The sequence below is a fragment of the Anolis carolinensis genome, chromosome 3 (assembly GCF_035594765.1).
Source record: "Anolis carolinensis isolate JA03-04 chromosome 3, rAnoCar3.1.pri, whole genome shotgun sequence".
Lineage (NCBI taxonomy): Eukaryota > Metazoa > Chordata > Lepidosauria > Squamata > Dactyloidae > Anolis > Anolis carolinensis.
This window is the reverse complement of record NC_085843.1, coordinates 250,732,608-250,747,526: the sequence shown is the minus strand read 5'-3', so window position 1 is coordinate 250,747,526 and position 14,919 is coordinate 250,732,608. Positions and strand designations below refer to the sequence as shown.

Here is a 14,919-nt window from a genome sequence, read left to right as displayed (position 1 = left end):
ATATCTAGAGACTTGAATACAAGTATATTATGAGGGTTTTTAAAAACACTTTTGAATTGCTTATTCTTAATAGTGTTGTTACTTGCAGTATAAATGATAACCATTAATATTAAATCTACTAGCTTTGCCTGGCCACACGTTGCTGTGGCTTATGGGAATCATTTATTGGCCAGGTGGAATAGCAGTGAATAGCCTTGCAGCCTCAAAGCCTGGCCATTTTCTGGAGTAGCTGGAGTAGCACCCTCAATCAGGGCCGGCCGGAGATATTTTTTGATGTAAAGCGGGGGCGCTGAAAAGCGCCCCCGCCACCGGCGCCCTGGCCCCGCCCAGCGTGCCCTGGCCCCGCCTCCCACGCTGCGTGGGAGGCGGGGCCAGGGCGAATAGTGAGGGGCGGGGCCAGAGTTGGCCCCGCCCCCCGTGCCCTGGCCCCGCCTCCCACGCAACGTGGGAGGCGGGGCCAGGGCACGCTGGGCGGGGGGGCGGCGTCAGAGCTGGCCCCGCCTCCCACGTTACCCCCGCTCGCCCGTCTGGCCTTGTGTAGCAGGCCAGACGGGCGAGCGGGGGTAACGTGGGAGGCGGGGCCAGCTCTGACGCCGCTCCCCCCCCCCCCCCCGCCCAGCGTGCCTTGGCCCTGCCTCCCACGCAACGTGGGAGGCGGGGCCAGGGCACGCTGGGCGGGGGGGGCGGCGTCAGAGCTGGCCCCGCCTCCCACGTTACCCCCGCTCGCCCGTCTGGCCTTTTCTAGCAGGCCAGACGGGCCAGGGCGCACTGGGCGGGAGGCGGGGCACCGTCAGGGCGGTGCCCCGCCTCCCGCCCAGCCTGACGGCGCCCCCCCGGGCCTGCGCCCGAGGCGGCGGCGTCAGCTGCCGCATGAGTGGGGCCGGCCCTGCCCTCAATCAAAGAGCCACTTTGAAGCCTCGCTACTTCCTTTGTAGGGGAATCATGTTTTGGCTAGATTTAATTGCACTGAATATAGTCTTTCAGCTTAAAAGCCTGGCTGCTTTCTACATATGACATTCTTGATAGTCCAGGCTGAATGGGACAGAGTAGCCTCTAGGCTTCATAGCCTGGGGATTTTTCACCTAGGGAAAATCTTGGTTGGCCAGGTTGAAAAGCACTGAATAACCTTGCTGCTTGCAAGCCTGGCTGCTTTCTACCTTGAAGAATCCTTGGTTGTCCAGTTTGAATAGCAATTAATAGTCTCGGTGTGGCAGGTATGAATGTTGCAATTAGGTACCTTGATTACTATTTAATGGCCTTGCAGCTTCAAAGCCTGACTGCTTCCTGCTTGGGGGAATCCTCTGTTGGGAAGTGTTAGCTGGCCCTGATTGTTTCCTTTCTGGAATTCCCAATTTCCCTGCTTTCAGAGTGTTGCTCTTTATTTACTGTCCTGGTTTTAGAGATTATATTATTCTGTATTATTATACCACAGTAATTATTTCATATTATATTTATCATCTTACATTATCTGCTTAGAAGTGGATTATATGAGGCCCCCTTCTACACAGCTAAATGGGTAATATAGCTGTGTGGAAGGACCTTGAGTCTACAATCTATATATATAAAATGATAAAGTTGTTTGCGCAGTGACTATAACAACAAAACTAAACATCCCAGAAATACGAAATTTGGCAACACAATGCAAAAGGCTTGCCTCCAGGTTACAACAACACAACCACACCACAAAACCACAATCCGGACCCACAAAACTCACAACAACGCATCATGCGATAACAACACAACTAAACGCCCCAGAAATACAAAATTTGGCAACACAATGCAAAAGCCTTGCCTCCCAGTTATAACAACACAACCACACCACAAAACCACACAGGACCCACAAAACTCACAACAACGCATCGTGACTATAACAACACAACTAAACGCCCCAGAAATACGAAACTTGGCAACACAACACAAAAGCCTTCCCTCCAGGTTGTAACAACACAACCACACCACAAAACCACAATCCGGACCCATAAAACTCACAACAACGCATCGTGACTATAACAACACAACTAAACACCCCAGAAATACGAAACTTGGCACACAACTAAACACCCCAGAAATATAAAACTTGACAACACAACGCAAAAGCCTTGCCTCCCGGTTGTAACAACACAACCACACCACAAAACCACAATCCGGACCCACAAAACTCACAACAATGCATCGTGACTATAACAACACAACTAAACGCCCCAGAAATACGAAACTTGGCACACAACTAAATGCCCCAGAAATACAAAACTTGACTACACAACACAAAAGCCTTTTCTCCTGGTTGTAACAACACAACTACACCACAAAACCACAATCCAGACCCACAAAACTCACAACAACGCATCGTGACTATAACAACACAACTAAACGCCCCAGAAATACAAAACTTGGCACACAACTAAACGCCCCAGAAATACAAAACTTGGCAACACAACACAAAAGCCTTGCCTCTCAGTTGTAACAACACAACCACACCACAAAACCACAATCCGGACCCACAAAACTCACAACAACGCATTATGACTATAACAAATACAAAATTTGACAACACAACTCATCCACCTCCCCAATCCCTACATTCACACTTGGCCTCCAAAAAAACAATTACAATAATAACAATGACAACAACAACAACAATAAGAATCAACACCATCACAGGCAAGAAACAGCCAGGCACTGAGGCTGAGAGGCCAATCAGTGCTACACTGGGCCTCCAAAAAGCAATACAGTAGCATCTAACTTATCCAACCTTCATGACCACAACAACAACAACAATAATAAACACCTATACAGGCAAAACAAAAAAAAGACTATTGTACCACAATAAAAATATAAACCGCACTCAGCAGAATCAGACATTACAACTAACAACAAACCAAAGACAACAGGGATCTCAAGCAATTATCAATCAACACAAAAATTGAAGAAGGTAACAGACTTCAAATACTACTACTAATGTGAGTATAAAGAAGGGTGGAGGTCACAGCATAAATACAACCTAATGCAGACTGAACAACACCACCAGACTCAGACACAGCAACGCGTGGCCGGGCACAGCTAGTGCCATATAATCTAGTTCAAATCAGATAATCTGTATTTTATAGGGAGTGTGTATCAGGCCTAAGTGCACTCTGCCTGTGCCCTGGGAGCCATTTTGGCTGAGGGAGTTGCTAGGATACAAAGGGGATGGGGCCTAAAGGCAACCGGGGGGGGGGGGGGGGGGGCTAAAGGCAGCAGAGCCTACCTTTCTAACTGGCAGTTAGGGGGAGTTAGGCTCTTCTTCATCCTCTGTAATTTGGACTATTTTTCTAGGTTTTTTTAATTGAAAGACATATTTTTGATGACTATGTCTTTTATGGGCAGATTTGGTGTGATTTGGTTCAGTGGTTTTGTTGTTTACTCCGTAGTAAAACGAACATTACATATATATATATATATATATGAAAAGTACAGCATTTTATATCAGTTTGACAGTAACTTTAGCAGGACAAAAACATTTATGTGTTCCTTTGAGGAGAAGGTGAATTTTAAAAGTTATGGCTGGAAACAATTATGTTTAGTTCTTTTTAGATGAAGGGTGAGCAGTTTCTGAAGACCATTTTCTTCCTAACCCAGATCTTTTCTCACCCAAAACGTTAAAGTACACTCCCAGAAGTTTCTGGAGGGTCACAATTTGCAATTGAAATGTTATTTCCACACATTCTTTTTAGGGAAGTAGCCTGGTGGGAGGTACATTGGGGCCCAGGGGATTGCATGCTTCCAGTAGGACCCGTTTTGCTCCCGCTGCTGTGCATGGATTGTTAAAATATGCTTAGACATCTAGGATTAATATCCCAAATCAGCTGTTCTTAACCCTTGGTCCTTCAGTTGTTTTAGAATTCCTGATACTTGATGAAGTTGGCTAGGGCTTTTGTAAGTCCCCAACCCTGAAGGACCAAAGGTTAGAAGCAACTGCCCTAGATGAATGCTCGAAACACGGCTACCTCTTCACATGTTTTAATTCTGTAATTTGCATTATCCTTGATCATGCTGACTGAACTCTAAATATATTTCTATCTTAAACTGTATAGATACATTGGATATTATCATTGTAACTATGTTTCTACATCTGTTTTAGGACCGTGTATATGTACAACAAAATAATGTGGAAAATGTCTACAATTTGGGATTAATAATCTTTCGCGATCAAGTTGTACGTTATGGGTGTATTAGAGATCATCTCAGACAGACCCTATTAGACATGATCGCAAGGGAACGGAAAGGAGAAGTTGTAGACAGGTATGTAATATTAATATGTCTGTATCGACAACATATTTTGCAGTACCTCTCCAAATCTCGTACTTCATATTTAGATATTTCTTGAATAAAATTCTGTACTATTGCTAGGGCTATTACATTGATTATCAATTAAAGAGGTTCTTTTCACTGTTCACTCATACTATTATACTGTGCAGACCAATGTATTTCACATTGATATCTGTGCTATCTGCATGCTGGGCAAAATCATCTAATAAATATCCTTATTTGGAATAGAACACCTTAAGTAATTTGAAGACATTAAATAGGATTCAAATCTCACTATTAACTAATCTGTGGTATCAATACTGTTACAATAAATACCTGCATTCAAATAATATCATCTCATTCACTTTAAGTTCATTACTGAGCAATAAGTATTTTGTTTTAATGCACTTTAATAGTCTTCTTTTTACTACGTGACACATTTTTATTGTGGCTGTATAGTTTTGAAGCTACACGTGTTATTGTCATTAATGTGGATCCAGAATAGGTCTTCACAGTCACTTACGGACCTAGCATCAAGACTATCCTTGGAAAACAATTATACTAGGCCACGAAAGATCCCCTATGATGATAATGAAATATTTTTATATTAATATGGTGGCATTTAAAATAGCTACTTACTTTGTACTTTTCTGGTTGTATTATTTTATGAAAGGTTGTTTTCTGCTGCAGTCCATAGTTCTTGGTTCCTGATGTAACTTGGTCTAGAACTTCTCAATAACTGTACAGAATTCTGTTTATTTGTGCTGTTTCGGTTTCTTTCTTTCTGTCTATCTTCTTTTTTTTCTTTTTTTTGTGGATTGGAGTGGGTGGGTCTATTACCAATGATGCCATTTCTGTTGATCTTAAACCTTGAGATGGGGTGGGGGAACACATTGTTAATCCCAGCTAAAGTAGACTCATTAAACAATTGAAACTTAAAAAGTTAACATGTATGCAAATTCCATTTTTCTCTTGGTTTACTGTATACCAGGGGTTCTCAAACAAGATTCATTGGCATTCTTGAGTCAGCTAGGGATCCGTGAGAAATTATGATTGAGTTATAGATACAATATTTTTATGTAAGAATCCCCTGAGACCTAGAAATTTTTTCAAGAGTTCCTTCAGGATAAAAAGGTTAAGAAAGACTGGTTTAGACTAACTGTTGGATGTAGGTCCACATGAGTATCCTTTATTTAAATAGATTTGCAAATTCTGTTTCCAGTAAAAAAAATTAATCTGGCAACTGTTAATATTTCAACAGAGGAGCAATAAGGAATGCTTGCCAGATGCTAATGATTCTCGGCCTTGAAGGAAGATCAGTCTATGAAGAAGATTTCGAAGCTCCATTTTTAGAGATGTCAGCAGAATTCTTTCAGGTAAAGTATACTTTTCAACAGTATAGATTATATTTCTGCATTCTTCCTTTGTTTTTGAAAATTTTGAATATTTATGTTGTAAGATCAATTCATTATTTTCCTGAAGTAAAGTTTAAAATTTATTCCAAAGGCAAAGCAAGAATAAAATACATTGTGTATATCTGAAAATACAGTTGAACTACTTTCAAGTTGTGTTCCTTTCTCCTTTTCCTTAAAGTAGCACCCCTTTTCCTAGTCCAAATCAAGTTTATTAAGTTTTTTCTTCGTGTACTCTGTGAATGCACACTAATGGAGAAGCTGCGCCTGCGCAGGTTCCGACGGAAACTCTTCCAAGCTGAAGTTCAAATTTTGGCGGTAGCCACGCCCCCCCTTCCCAAGGGGCATATAAGGCAGCCCCAGGCGCCCGCTCTCCAGTTCCTTTTTTTCCGCCGCAAGGTTCACTTCGGACTCTTCGCATGTCTACTACTCGTTTCAAGCGTTGCATGCAGTGTGCTGCTAAAATTCCTGACTCGGACGGCCACGCCAAGTGCCTCTTCTGTCTTGGCGAGGCTCATGTGGTCAGTACCTGCCGTTTCTGCCTAGCTCTCACAGCTCAGGCCAGAAAGAACAGAGCCGCTAGGCTTAGAGCGGCGCTTTACGAGAGATCTCTCGCGCCAGAACCGACTCCGTCGATGTCGGGTACGTCGTCGTCTTCAGCTCTGAGAGCTATGTCGGCGCCACCAGCTAAGCCTCCGACATCTAAAGCCTCCTCGGTCTCGTCCAGAGCGTCCAGGACCTCCAGGGCCGCTAAACCGGTCAAGCCACCGTGTACTGTGACGACGGCTACCGTGTCGACCCGCTCCGGAAAGGTGGGGCCTTCCTCGACGTCGAGCTCTCTGGCTTCGGTGACCTCGATCCGCTCTCGTATCGGCTCCCCTCCGTCCTCCTCTGCTATCAAAATAGCCTTTAAAAGGGCTCACGAGGAGTCTCGTCGAGCGCAATCTGACTCAGCTGTGGTTCCTCCCACACCTGGAAAGTCCTTGAGGGTTGCATCCAAGCAACCGCCGACAAAGAAACGGCTGACTCAGCGCTCCTCTTCCTCAGCCTCCTCAAGGAGAGACCCGCCATCTTCCTCGGCAACCTCCTCGAGAAGGTCTTCTCCAATTGTGCCAGCCCAGAGGCCTAGAGATGTTTCTCAATCTCCATTGCACCCCCTGTCTGACGGGGAGCTGCAGGACTCACCCCACCACTCTACCCAAACGGTGGTCAGGGTGCCGGTGCCGGAGCCCCTTGCGCCGCCTCACTCGTCGCGCCAACAGCTCTTCCCTCCCACCTCGACACCGGAGCGTGGCAGACAAACGGCTCGCCTGGCTCGAGCAGCCCAGGCCTCAGCGTCTAAGGATCCCCGGCTCCCGGCCCTCTCTTCCCGCGAGGCCATGCCTCCTCCCGAGACTGTGCTTTCTTCTCCCCCTCAGTCCCCCCAAGGGGCTGAGGAGGAAGATGTTGATATTGACCGCCCAGACTCTGTCCTCTCGGCCTCGGTGGTCTCTCTCGGTCTCGACCTCTCTCCTCCCCACGATGCGTATGAGGCTGACCCGCCTTCTCCTACTGACAATATTCGTGCTTTCTCTGATCAAATGGTCAGAATGGCCGACGCCCTGGGTTTGGAGATCAAGCAGACTTCCAAAGCAGTGTCTGATCCAGTTTTCAAAAGGGTGCAGGCCCAAGCTCCGCCGGCCACGCTGCTCCCTTTCCTGCCTTATCTCTTGGACGTTATCCAGGCCTCCTGGAAAACCCCTTCCTCCATTCCTCCAACCTCGAAGAGGATTGAGACTTGGTACCGTACCGACGATGATACCTTGGAGTGGCTCAAACACCACCCCGACCCCAACTCCCTGGTCGTTAAGGCCTCTCAATCCTCAGGTCGTCAGTCGAACACTCCGGCCGACAGAGAAGGGAAGCGCTTCGACGCCGTGGGTCGAAAACTTTACTCTGGAGCCCTTTTGCTTTGCCGCATGGCGAACTATGGAGCCTGCATGGGTGCCTACCAGCAGATTATCTGGGAGAAGGCACAGCCCTTCTTCGCTAAGATGTCGGACGAAGACCGCTCCGTCCTCACTACCCTCCAACAGGAAGCAGACTCGCTTGCTCACCACCAAATACAAATGGCGAAACATACAGGTGATACTGCGGGCAAGATGATTGCCCACGCGATATCCATCCGCCGCCACGCCTGGCTGAGGTCTTCGGGTCTCTCCTCATCTTCCAGACAGGTCATTGAGGACCTTCCCTTTGACGCGCTCGGACTATTTAACTCCGGTACCGATGACAAACTCAAGTCTAATCATGACTTTAAAATTCTTGCGTCTAAATGTGGCGACCAACCGCAACCTCAGCGCACCCGCTGGTTCCCGCACCGCTCCCGCCGCTTCCCGCCGCAATCTTTCAGACACCACTCTTTCAGGCGGCCTTCGGGCTCGAATAATCAAACCCATCACCAACCTCGTCGGGGACCTCATCCGCAAAAGCAACGCGGTCGAACCACCCCCGCTCCTCCGCAGGCTAACCGGCGTACCTGACGCCAACCCCTGCCAAAGCTCCTCGCCCGCTACCGCTGTAGAGCCCACGCTGCCTCAACCCTCCTGTGCCTTTGCCGACCGCCTAGCCCCCTTTTACAATCAATGGGAGTCCATTACTTCAGATGCATGGGTTCTTCGCATTGTCCAAGACGGCTACGCCTTAGAGTTCACGGACCTCCCACCTACAGGTCGCATTCTCTACTCAACTCCTTCCCCAGAGATACTGGCCGAAGTCGATGCATTACTGGCCAAAGGCGCCATCCGTCCCTCCCCTCCCGAACTGGACCCTTTAAGTTTCTTCTCCAGATACTTTACAGTCCCGAAGAGGGGGGGCGGGCTACGCCCCATTCTGGACCTAAGGGCCCTCAATATATTCATTCGCCCTTCCAAATTCAGGATGGTCTCTATTGCCTCTATCCTCCCGATGCTGCAGCGGGGAGACTACTTTGCCTCCATAGACTTACGAGACGCCTACTTCCACGTGGCGATATGGGAGGCTGTGATGACCCATGGGCCTTGTAGTCCTGCTCAGGACATTGTAATTCCTGATGAAGATGAAAACTTGGGTTTTTTACCTTCCCAGTCTGAACTGGATTCCTCTCAGCCAGATCTTTCCCAGGCAGATCTGGGAACCTTGCACCTGCAAGAAAGTTGTCTCCCAGAAGTATGTCAAACAAGCCCAGAGCCTACTTCTCCCGTGTTCTTGCGCCGGGAGTTTTGTAAACAACAGAGAAGTTTGGAATCAGCTTCGCGCAGGAGTGCGAGGATTGCAGCTAAGAATGTGGCCAATTAAGACTGCTTCTCGTGAGAATCTTTGGGGAGTCTCACATCTGGTCTCAGAGTTTAGCTTTCGGTTCTGATTCCCAGAGAACTGCTTCGGCGGGAAAGCTAGACTCTATTTAGGTGTTTTACCCGCGTAGTAACTTCGCGGAGTCAATTCGTCAGCCTACGGAGCGAGTTGTGTCTGGACAGCGCGCTCCGATTCAAGCCTCGCTCCTGCTCAAGCCTTGCCTTGCTATCCAGCCTTCGCCTTGCTTCCCAGCCTTTGTTTATCTACGGACTTTGCCTTGTTTCCCAGGATCAATCCTTGCCTTGTTCCACGGATTTTATCAAGTTATTCCACGGACCTTGTTCTTGTTCTTAGTTACCTTGTTCCACGTTCAAGCCTTGTTTCAAGTATCAAGTTATTTCCTAGCCTCGCTCAAGTTTCATGGACTAAAGGACCTTGTCATCTCCCCTCACTTTGCTTGGCAAAGTGAGTGTTTCGGTTATTGGATTACAACTTTGGACCTTAATATTTCTTATTGGACATTGCTTTTTTGGACTAATTCTGACCTTTCCTGAAAGGTCTAATTCTGGACTATTTTCTACACTTGTTTTTATTAACTTTATATATTCCTTCAATAAAGATATTAGATAGATTCTGGCCTCTGTGTATGGTTATTGGTGCTCTGCAGCCTGGGTCGTGACAGAGGCGCACAGACGGTTCCTCTGTTTCAAAGTTCTCGACCAAACCTACCAATTTACCATTTTACCCTTCGGTCTCGTTACGGCCCCAAGGGTCTTTACCAAGGTCATCGCCGCCGTAGCGGCCCACCTCAGGCTACATGGCATCACGGTCTTTCCTTATCTGGACGACTGGCTTCTCGTCGGGCCCGATCCGGTTCTTCTCGAAAACCACGTCTCCTTCACGCTGCGTCTTCTAAAATCTCTCGGCCTCCAACTCAACTCCGAGAAGTCAAATCTCTCCCCGTCAACCCGAATCCGGTTCATCGGGGCCCTCTTCGACTCCGTCACAGAGACTGTTTCACTACCGTTCGACAGATTCCTAGCTCTCCGCCACCACATCGCCCTTTGTCGATCCGCCCGGAGGGTCAGAGCCCGTGCCATTCAAGTCCTTCTGGGCCACATGGCCTCCACGGTTCTCACGACCCCGTTTGCCAGGCTGCGCCTTCGGGTCCTACAAAGGTGGTTTATAGACACTTTCAAGCCGTTCTACCACCACAACTCCAAGTACTTGTCGGTACCGTCGTTCGTCCGCCAGTCCCTCTCATGGTGGACGTCTCACCAAAACGTGTGCAAGGGCCTCCCATTTCATCCAGCCCCGTCGTCGCTAACCATAACCACGGACTCCTCCACCTATGCTTGGGGAGCCCACATGAGCGGTCTAACGGTTCAAGATCTTTGGTCCCCATCCGAGAGGGCCAACCACATAAACTTCCTCGAGCTTCTCGCCATTCTCAAAGCCCTGAAAGCATTCTCCCGCCTCATCCGTCACAAGTCCATCCTCATTCAATCGGACAACCTCGTAGCAGTATTCTACATCAACAAACAGGGCGGTACGGGTTCGAGGAAATTGATGCTCCTCTCCTCCCGTCTCTGGGTTTGGTGCATAGCCCACAACGTACAGGTCTCTGCAATCCACCTGCCGGGCGCCCAAAACGACCTAGCAGATGCCCTCAGCAGGATGACATCTTCCTCTCACGAGTGGAAGCTCGATCCCGAGATCCTCGACGGTCTGTTCCTCCACTGGGGACGCCCTACTCTGGATCTCTTCGCGTCTCCCCACAACGCTCAGCTACCCCGCTACGGAGCGAGACTTCCCCCGAACTCCTTCCCCGGCTGTCTAGGGGATGCCTTTCTACTGGACTGGTCGGCGGAGATGCTTTATCTTTTTCCACCGATTCCCCTCATACCGAAAGTTCTCGAAAGACTTCTCTCGATCTCGGTCACAGCGATTCTCATAGCTCCGGCCTGGCCCCGCCAACCGTGGTATCCAGCCCTTCTTCGTCTCTCCAGAGGAACGTTTCGCCCTCTGCCTCCCTCGCCGCACCTTCTCTCAAGGGAGGACGGCAAAATTCTTCACCCGGACCTCCCTTCCCTTCATCTCACTGCATGGAGGATTCTTACCTAGCCTCCCTTCCGCAGAACCTACAAGACGTCCTTCGGGCAGCCCATAAGCCGTCTACTACCAAGGCTTATTCCTATAAACTCTCTCGCTTTCACGCCTTCCTTCGATCCCGTAACGTCGACACCTTTCCGACCTCGGTATCGGTGGTCCTCGACTTCCTCATGACCCTCGTCGAGAAGAAACTCTCGCTTCTATTAAGGCTTATCTTGCAGCTCTTTCCTGGTCCTTTCAACGCCACGGTCAGCCATCTCTCTTTTCTCACCACTTGATCAAAACTTTTCTCCGAGGCTACAATAACATCTGCCCGCCGTCGCTACCACCTACGCCGGGCTGGAACCTCGAACTTGTACTTTCTCAACTCACTTCTGCTCCCTTCGAACCGCTTGCCTCGACCGATCTCCGTCTGCTTTCCTGGAAGTTGGCCTTTCTAGTGGCGATCACGTCGGCACGACGGCCATCCGAGCTTGCTGCTCTCAGGGTCGACGAGCCTTATCTACGTTTTCACCATGACCGCGCTGTTCTTCGCCCGGACATTACCTTTCTCCCTAAGGTGGTGTCGGCTTTCCACCTCAACCAGGACATTGTCCTACCAGCTTTCTTCTCTAACCCCTCCTCTCCTCTCGAGCAAAAACTGCACCTTCTTGACGTTCGAAGGGCACTTCTCTTCTACAGGGACCGTACCAAGGACATCCGTAAGACACAAAGACTCTTTGTCGCCTATGCCCAGGACAAGTTGGGTAATCCCATCTCTTCCCAAAGACTGTCCCACTGGATCGCTCAGGCCATTGAGTTGGCCTACGAACTAGCCAAGCGACCTCCTCCTCCATCCATCCGCCCGAGGTCGACTAGGGGCGTCTCGGCTTCAACCGCCTTCCTTAGGGGTATTCCGCTTGACTCCATATGCAAAGCGGCTATCTGGTCAAACCCTCTTACGTTTGTCTCTCACTACAGGCTGGACAATAAAGCCTTAAAGGACTCGGCCTTCGCAAGATCAGTACTCTCATCTTGCCTCTCCTGACTCTCAAACGTCTTTTCTCCTTATATTCACCCGCAGGTGACTCTCTATACCTCTCCTTCAAGTTTGGGCCGGTCTTTTTCCCCATACCTACCTCTAGGGATATGTTTTTCCCTGATTGTGTTGAGCAGTTGCTCTGTTGCTTTGTACCGCCTTATTGATCCTGGCGGATATGTCAAAGGCCATGATGTTTTTTCCCCTCTCCCCCCTGGGAGAGCGTTTATATGCACTATACGCAATTGCGTGTTTTCTATCATGTTTATTGAATAATTTCTATGTTATGTTTCCTCTTCTACTATGCTCATGTTTGCATTGCACTGGTCCTTTCGGACAATTTATTGCACTGGTCTCTTGGGACTGTTATCTCAATATGTCCTAATAAATATATGTTTGGACATTCACTGATTGTCGAGTTTGCCTTGTCCCACCATCCGGGACCTTAGCGTGTCAGTCTCCATTAGTGTGCATTCACAGAGTACACGAAGAAAAAGGACAGGTTGCTCACCTGTAACCATGTTTCTTCGAGTGTACTCTGTGAATTCACACAAACCCGCCCTTCCTTCCCCTCTGGCAAACCTCTCCCTTTCTCGTTGCCTTGGCGGTGTAGGAACTGGAGAGCGGGCGCCTGGGGCTGCCTTATATGCCCCTTGGGAAGGGGGGGCGTGGCTACCGCCAAAATTTGAACTTCAGCTTGGAAGAGTTTCCGTCGGAACCTGCGCAGGCGCAGCTTCTCCATTAGTGTGAATTCACAGAGTACACTCGAAGAAACATGGTTACAGGTGAGCAACCTGTCCTTATGAATCTCTCAAGCTGAATTGTATAAAAATCAAAAGGCTGCTCCTGTGAGTATTAATTATTGAACCCATGACACAAGCCATTGTGAATTTGATTTAGAATTTTAATATGAATATATATCTGGAGTATATTTTGCTGCAATGTTCATATTGTACAATGTTGTATCCCATTACAGATGGAAAGCCAGAAATTTTTAGCAGAAAATAGTGCTTCAGTTTATATAAAGAAAGTAGAAGCTAGAATTAATGAAGAAATAGAACGTGTGATGCACTGTCTTGATAAATCAACTGAAGAGCCAATTGTAAAAGTTGTTGAGAGGGAGCTTATTTCCAAGCATATGAAGACTATAGTGGAGATGGAAAACTCTGGTCTAGTACATATGCTGAAAAATGGAAAAACAGAAGGTAAGGTAGTGTTATGGTACTTTCAATTCTAGTGATGTTTCATGTGAGTACATGAGACATCACTGAGCACTTTCGGTTCTATTCTGAGACAATAAGCCTGAAATACCTGGACTGTTTTCATTTTGCCAAAAGTCACAGACACTGTGTCTCCTGGACTACATCCACAGCTTTTGCATGAGGTGGCAACTACTTTAGAAAGTTGCAACATCTTCCCTGTTGATATTTTCTAGTGGAAGCATGTTACTATAAACATTTCAATCAACAGATCATGATTTATATTTCAGTAATTCTGTCATTCCCTCCACAAAAATGTGCCATTACCTTTCTATAAGATGACTTCTATGATTTTCTTCTCCTTTAATCCAAATCAGACTTCTCCAGAATCATTTTGTGAGACACTGGGACATAAAACAGTTTGCACACAGAGAAAGTACTATGTAAGGCTACTTTGCAGGACATTTTTTTACCTTCATATATGAAATACTTGATACAAATGTTGAGTATTATTGTTTAGGATTGCATTACATGTTAAATTAGTTAAACTGAATTTTAATTTGATTTATTTACTTCAGCAGCTCCAACAAGTTACAGATATCTCAAATATAGCAGAACTGTCATCAAGCTAGTTTAAAATATTCAACTGAATCCTGGTGTTGCTGGTTTAATTTCATACAGCAAATATTCTGCAGTGAAAAACTGCATTTTAGGATATCAAAACATGTTTCTTTTTAAAATGACAAGTACATAATTGTCAATTATAATGCACAGCTTTTCTGTCTGCTATCTCAAGATGGGAGAAATAAGGGGGGGGACCCATAATGAGCTAGGGAAGAAGAAGAACGTAGCAAAGAACTGAAAGCCATTCTTTGTTCACATTTGGCGTGTTGTGTTGTCAATGAGTTGATGGCACCCTTTTTTCCTCAATTGCAGATCTTGCTTGCATGTACAAGTTATTTAGTCGTGTGCCGAATGGCCTAAAGACAATGTGTGAGTGTATGAGCTCCTACCTGCGGGAGCAAGGTAAAGCCCTCGTGTCTGAAGAAGGAGAAGGAAAAAATCCAGTTGACTATATTCAGGTAATGAAATTCATAGAAGTACTATTTCCCCCATTTCACTTTGAAACATCATTATGCTGAGAATTATTCAAATGTTTTAGGCGGGTGGGGAGGGATCCACACCCAAAGTGAAGGGTTGAGACTCTTGTTCCCTGAAATGTTTAAAGATTTGTTTCAGTTTTACCTTTTGCCGTCTTGTCATTTAGTGGAATTGAACAAACTAAGTTTTAGTCCTCTAGTGGAAGAGGATAGTTAAAGTTGGGGAATGGCCACTTCTTCATGTCAAAGCATGTACTGGAAAAGAAAACCTATTTCCTTTCAAATACCAGATGGTTTTCTGTCTCTGGCTTAGACAAGCTAATTCTGTTAGAGCTCCAAGTTGCGATATTCCATTTTTAAAGTCGTAGTTCCATATTGAATAGACACTTTATTTATTTATTTATTTATTTATTTTATTTGCTGTGCTTATTCCCTGCAGCTTACAAACTATGGCAATAATTCAATGTCAGATTCAGGCA

The 14,919-nt window shown here is 46.9% G+C and overlaps 1 protein-coding gene across 2 annotated transcripts in view; it reads left to right on the top strand.

The window, feature by feature from the left end:
• Positions 1-14,919, top strand: part of cul3 (cullin 3) — a 73,475-nt gene that overhangs the window by 38,504 nt on the left and 20,052 nt on the right. For both annotated transcript variants that reach the window (XM_003218263.4, XM_062976579.1), the window contains exons 4-7: positions 4,121-4,281; positions 5,549-5,663; positions 13,118-13,346; positions 14,277-14,422. In XM_003218263.4, coding sequence (XP_003218311.1) covers positions 4,121-4,281; positions 5,549-5,663; positions 13,118-13,346; positions 14,277-14,422 — 651 coding nt within the window. The remainder of the gene's footprint in view (positions 1-4,120; positions 4,282-5,548; positions 5,664-13,117; positions 13,347-14,276; positions 14,423-14,919) is intronic.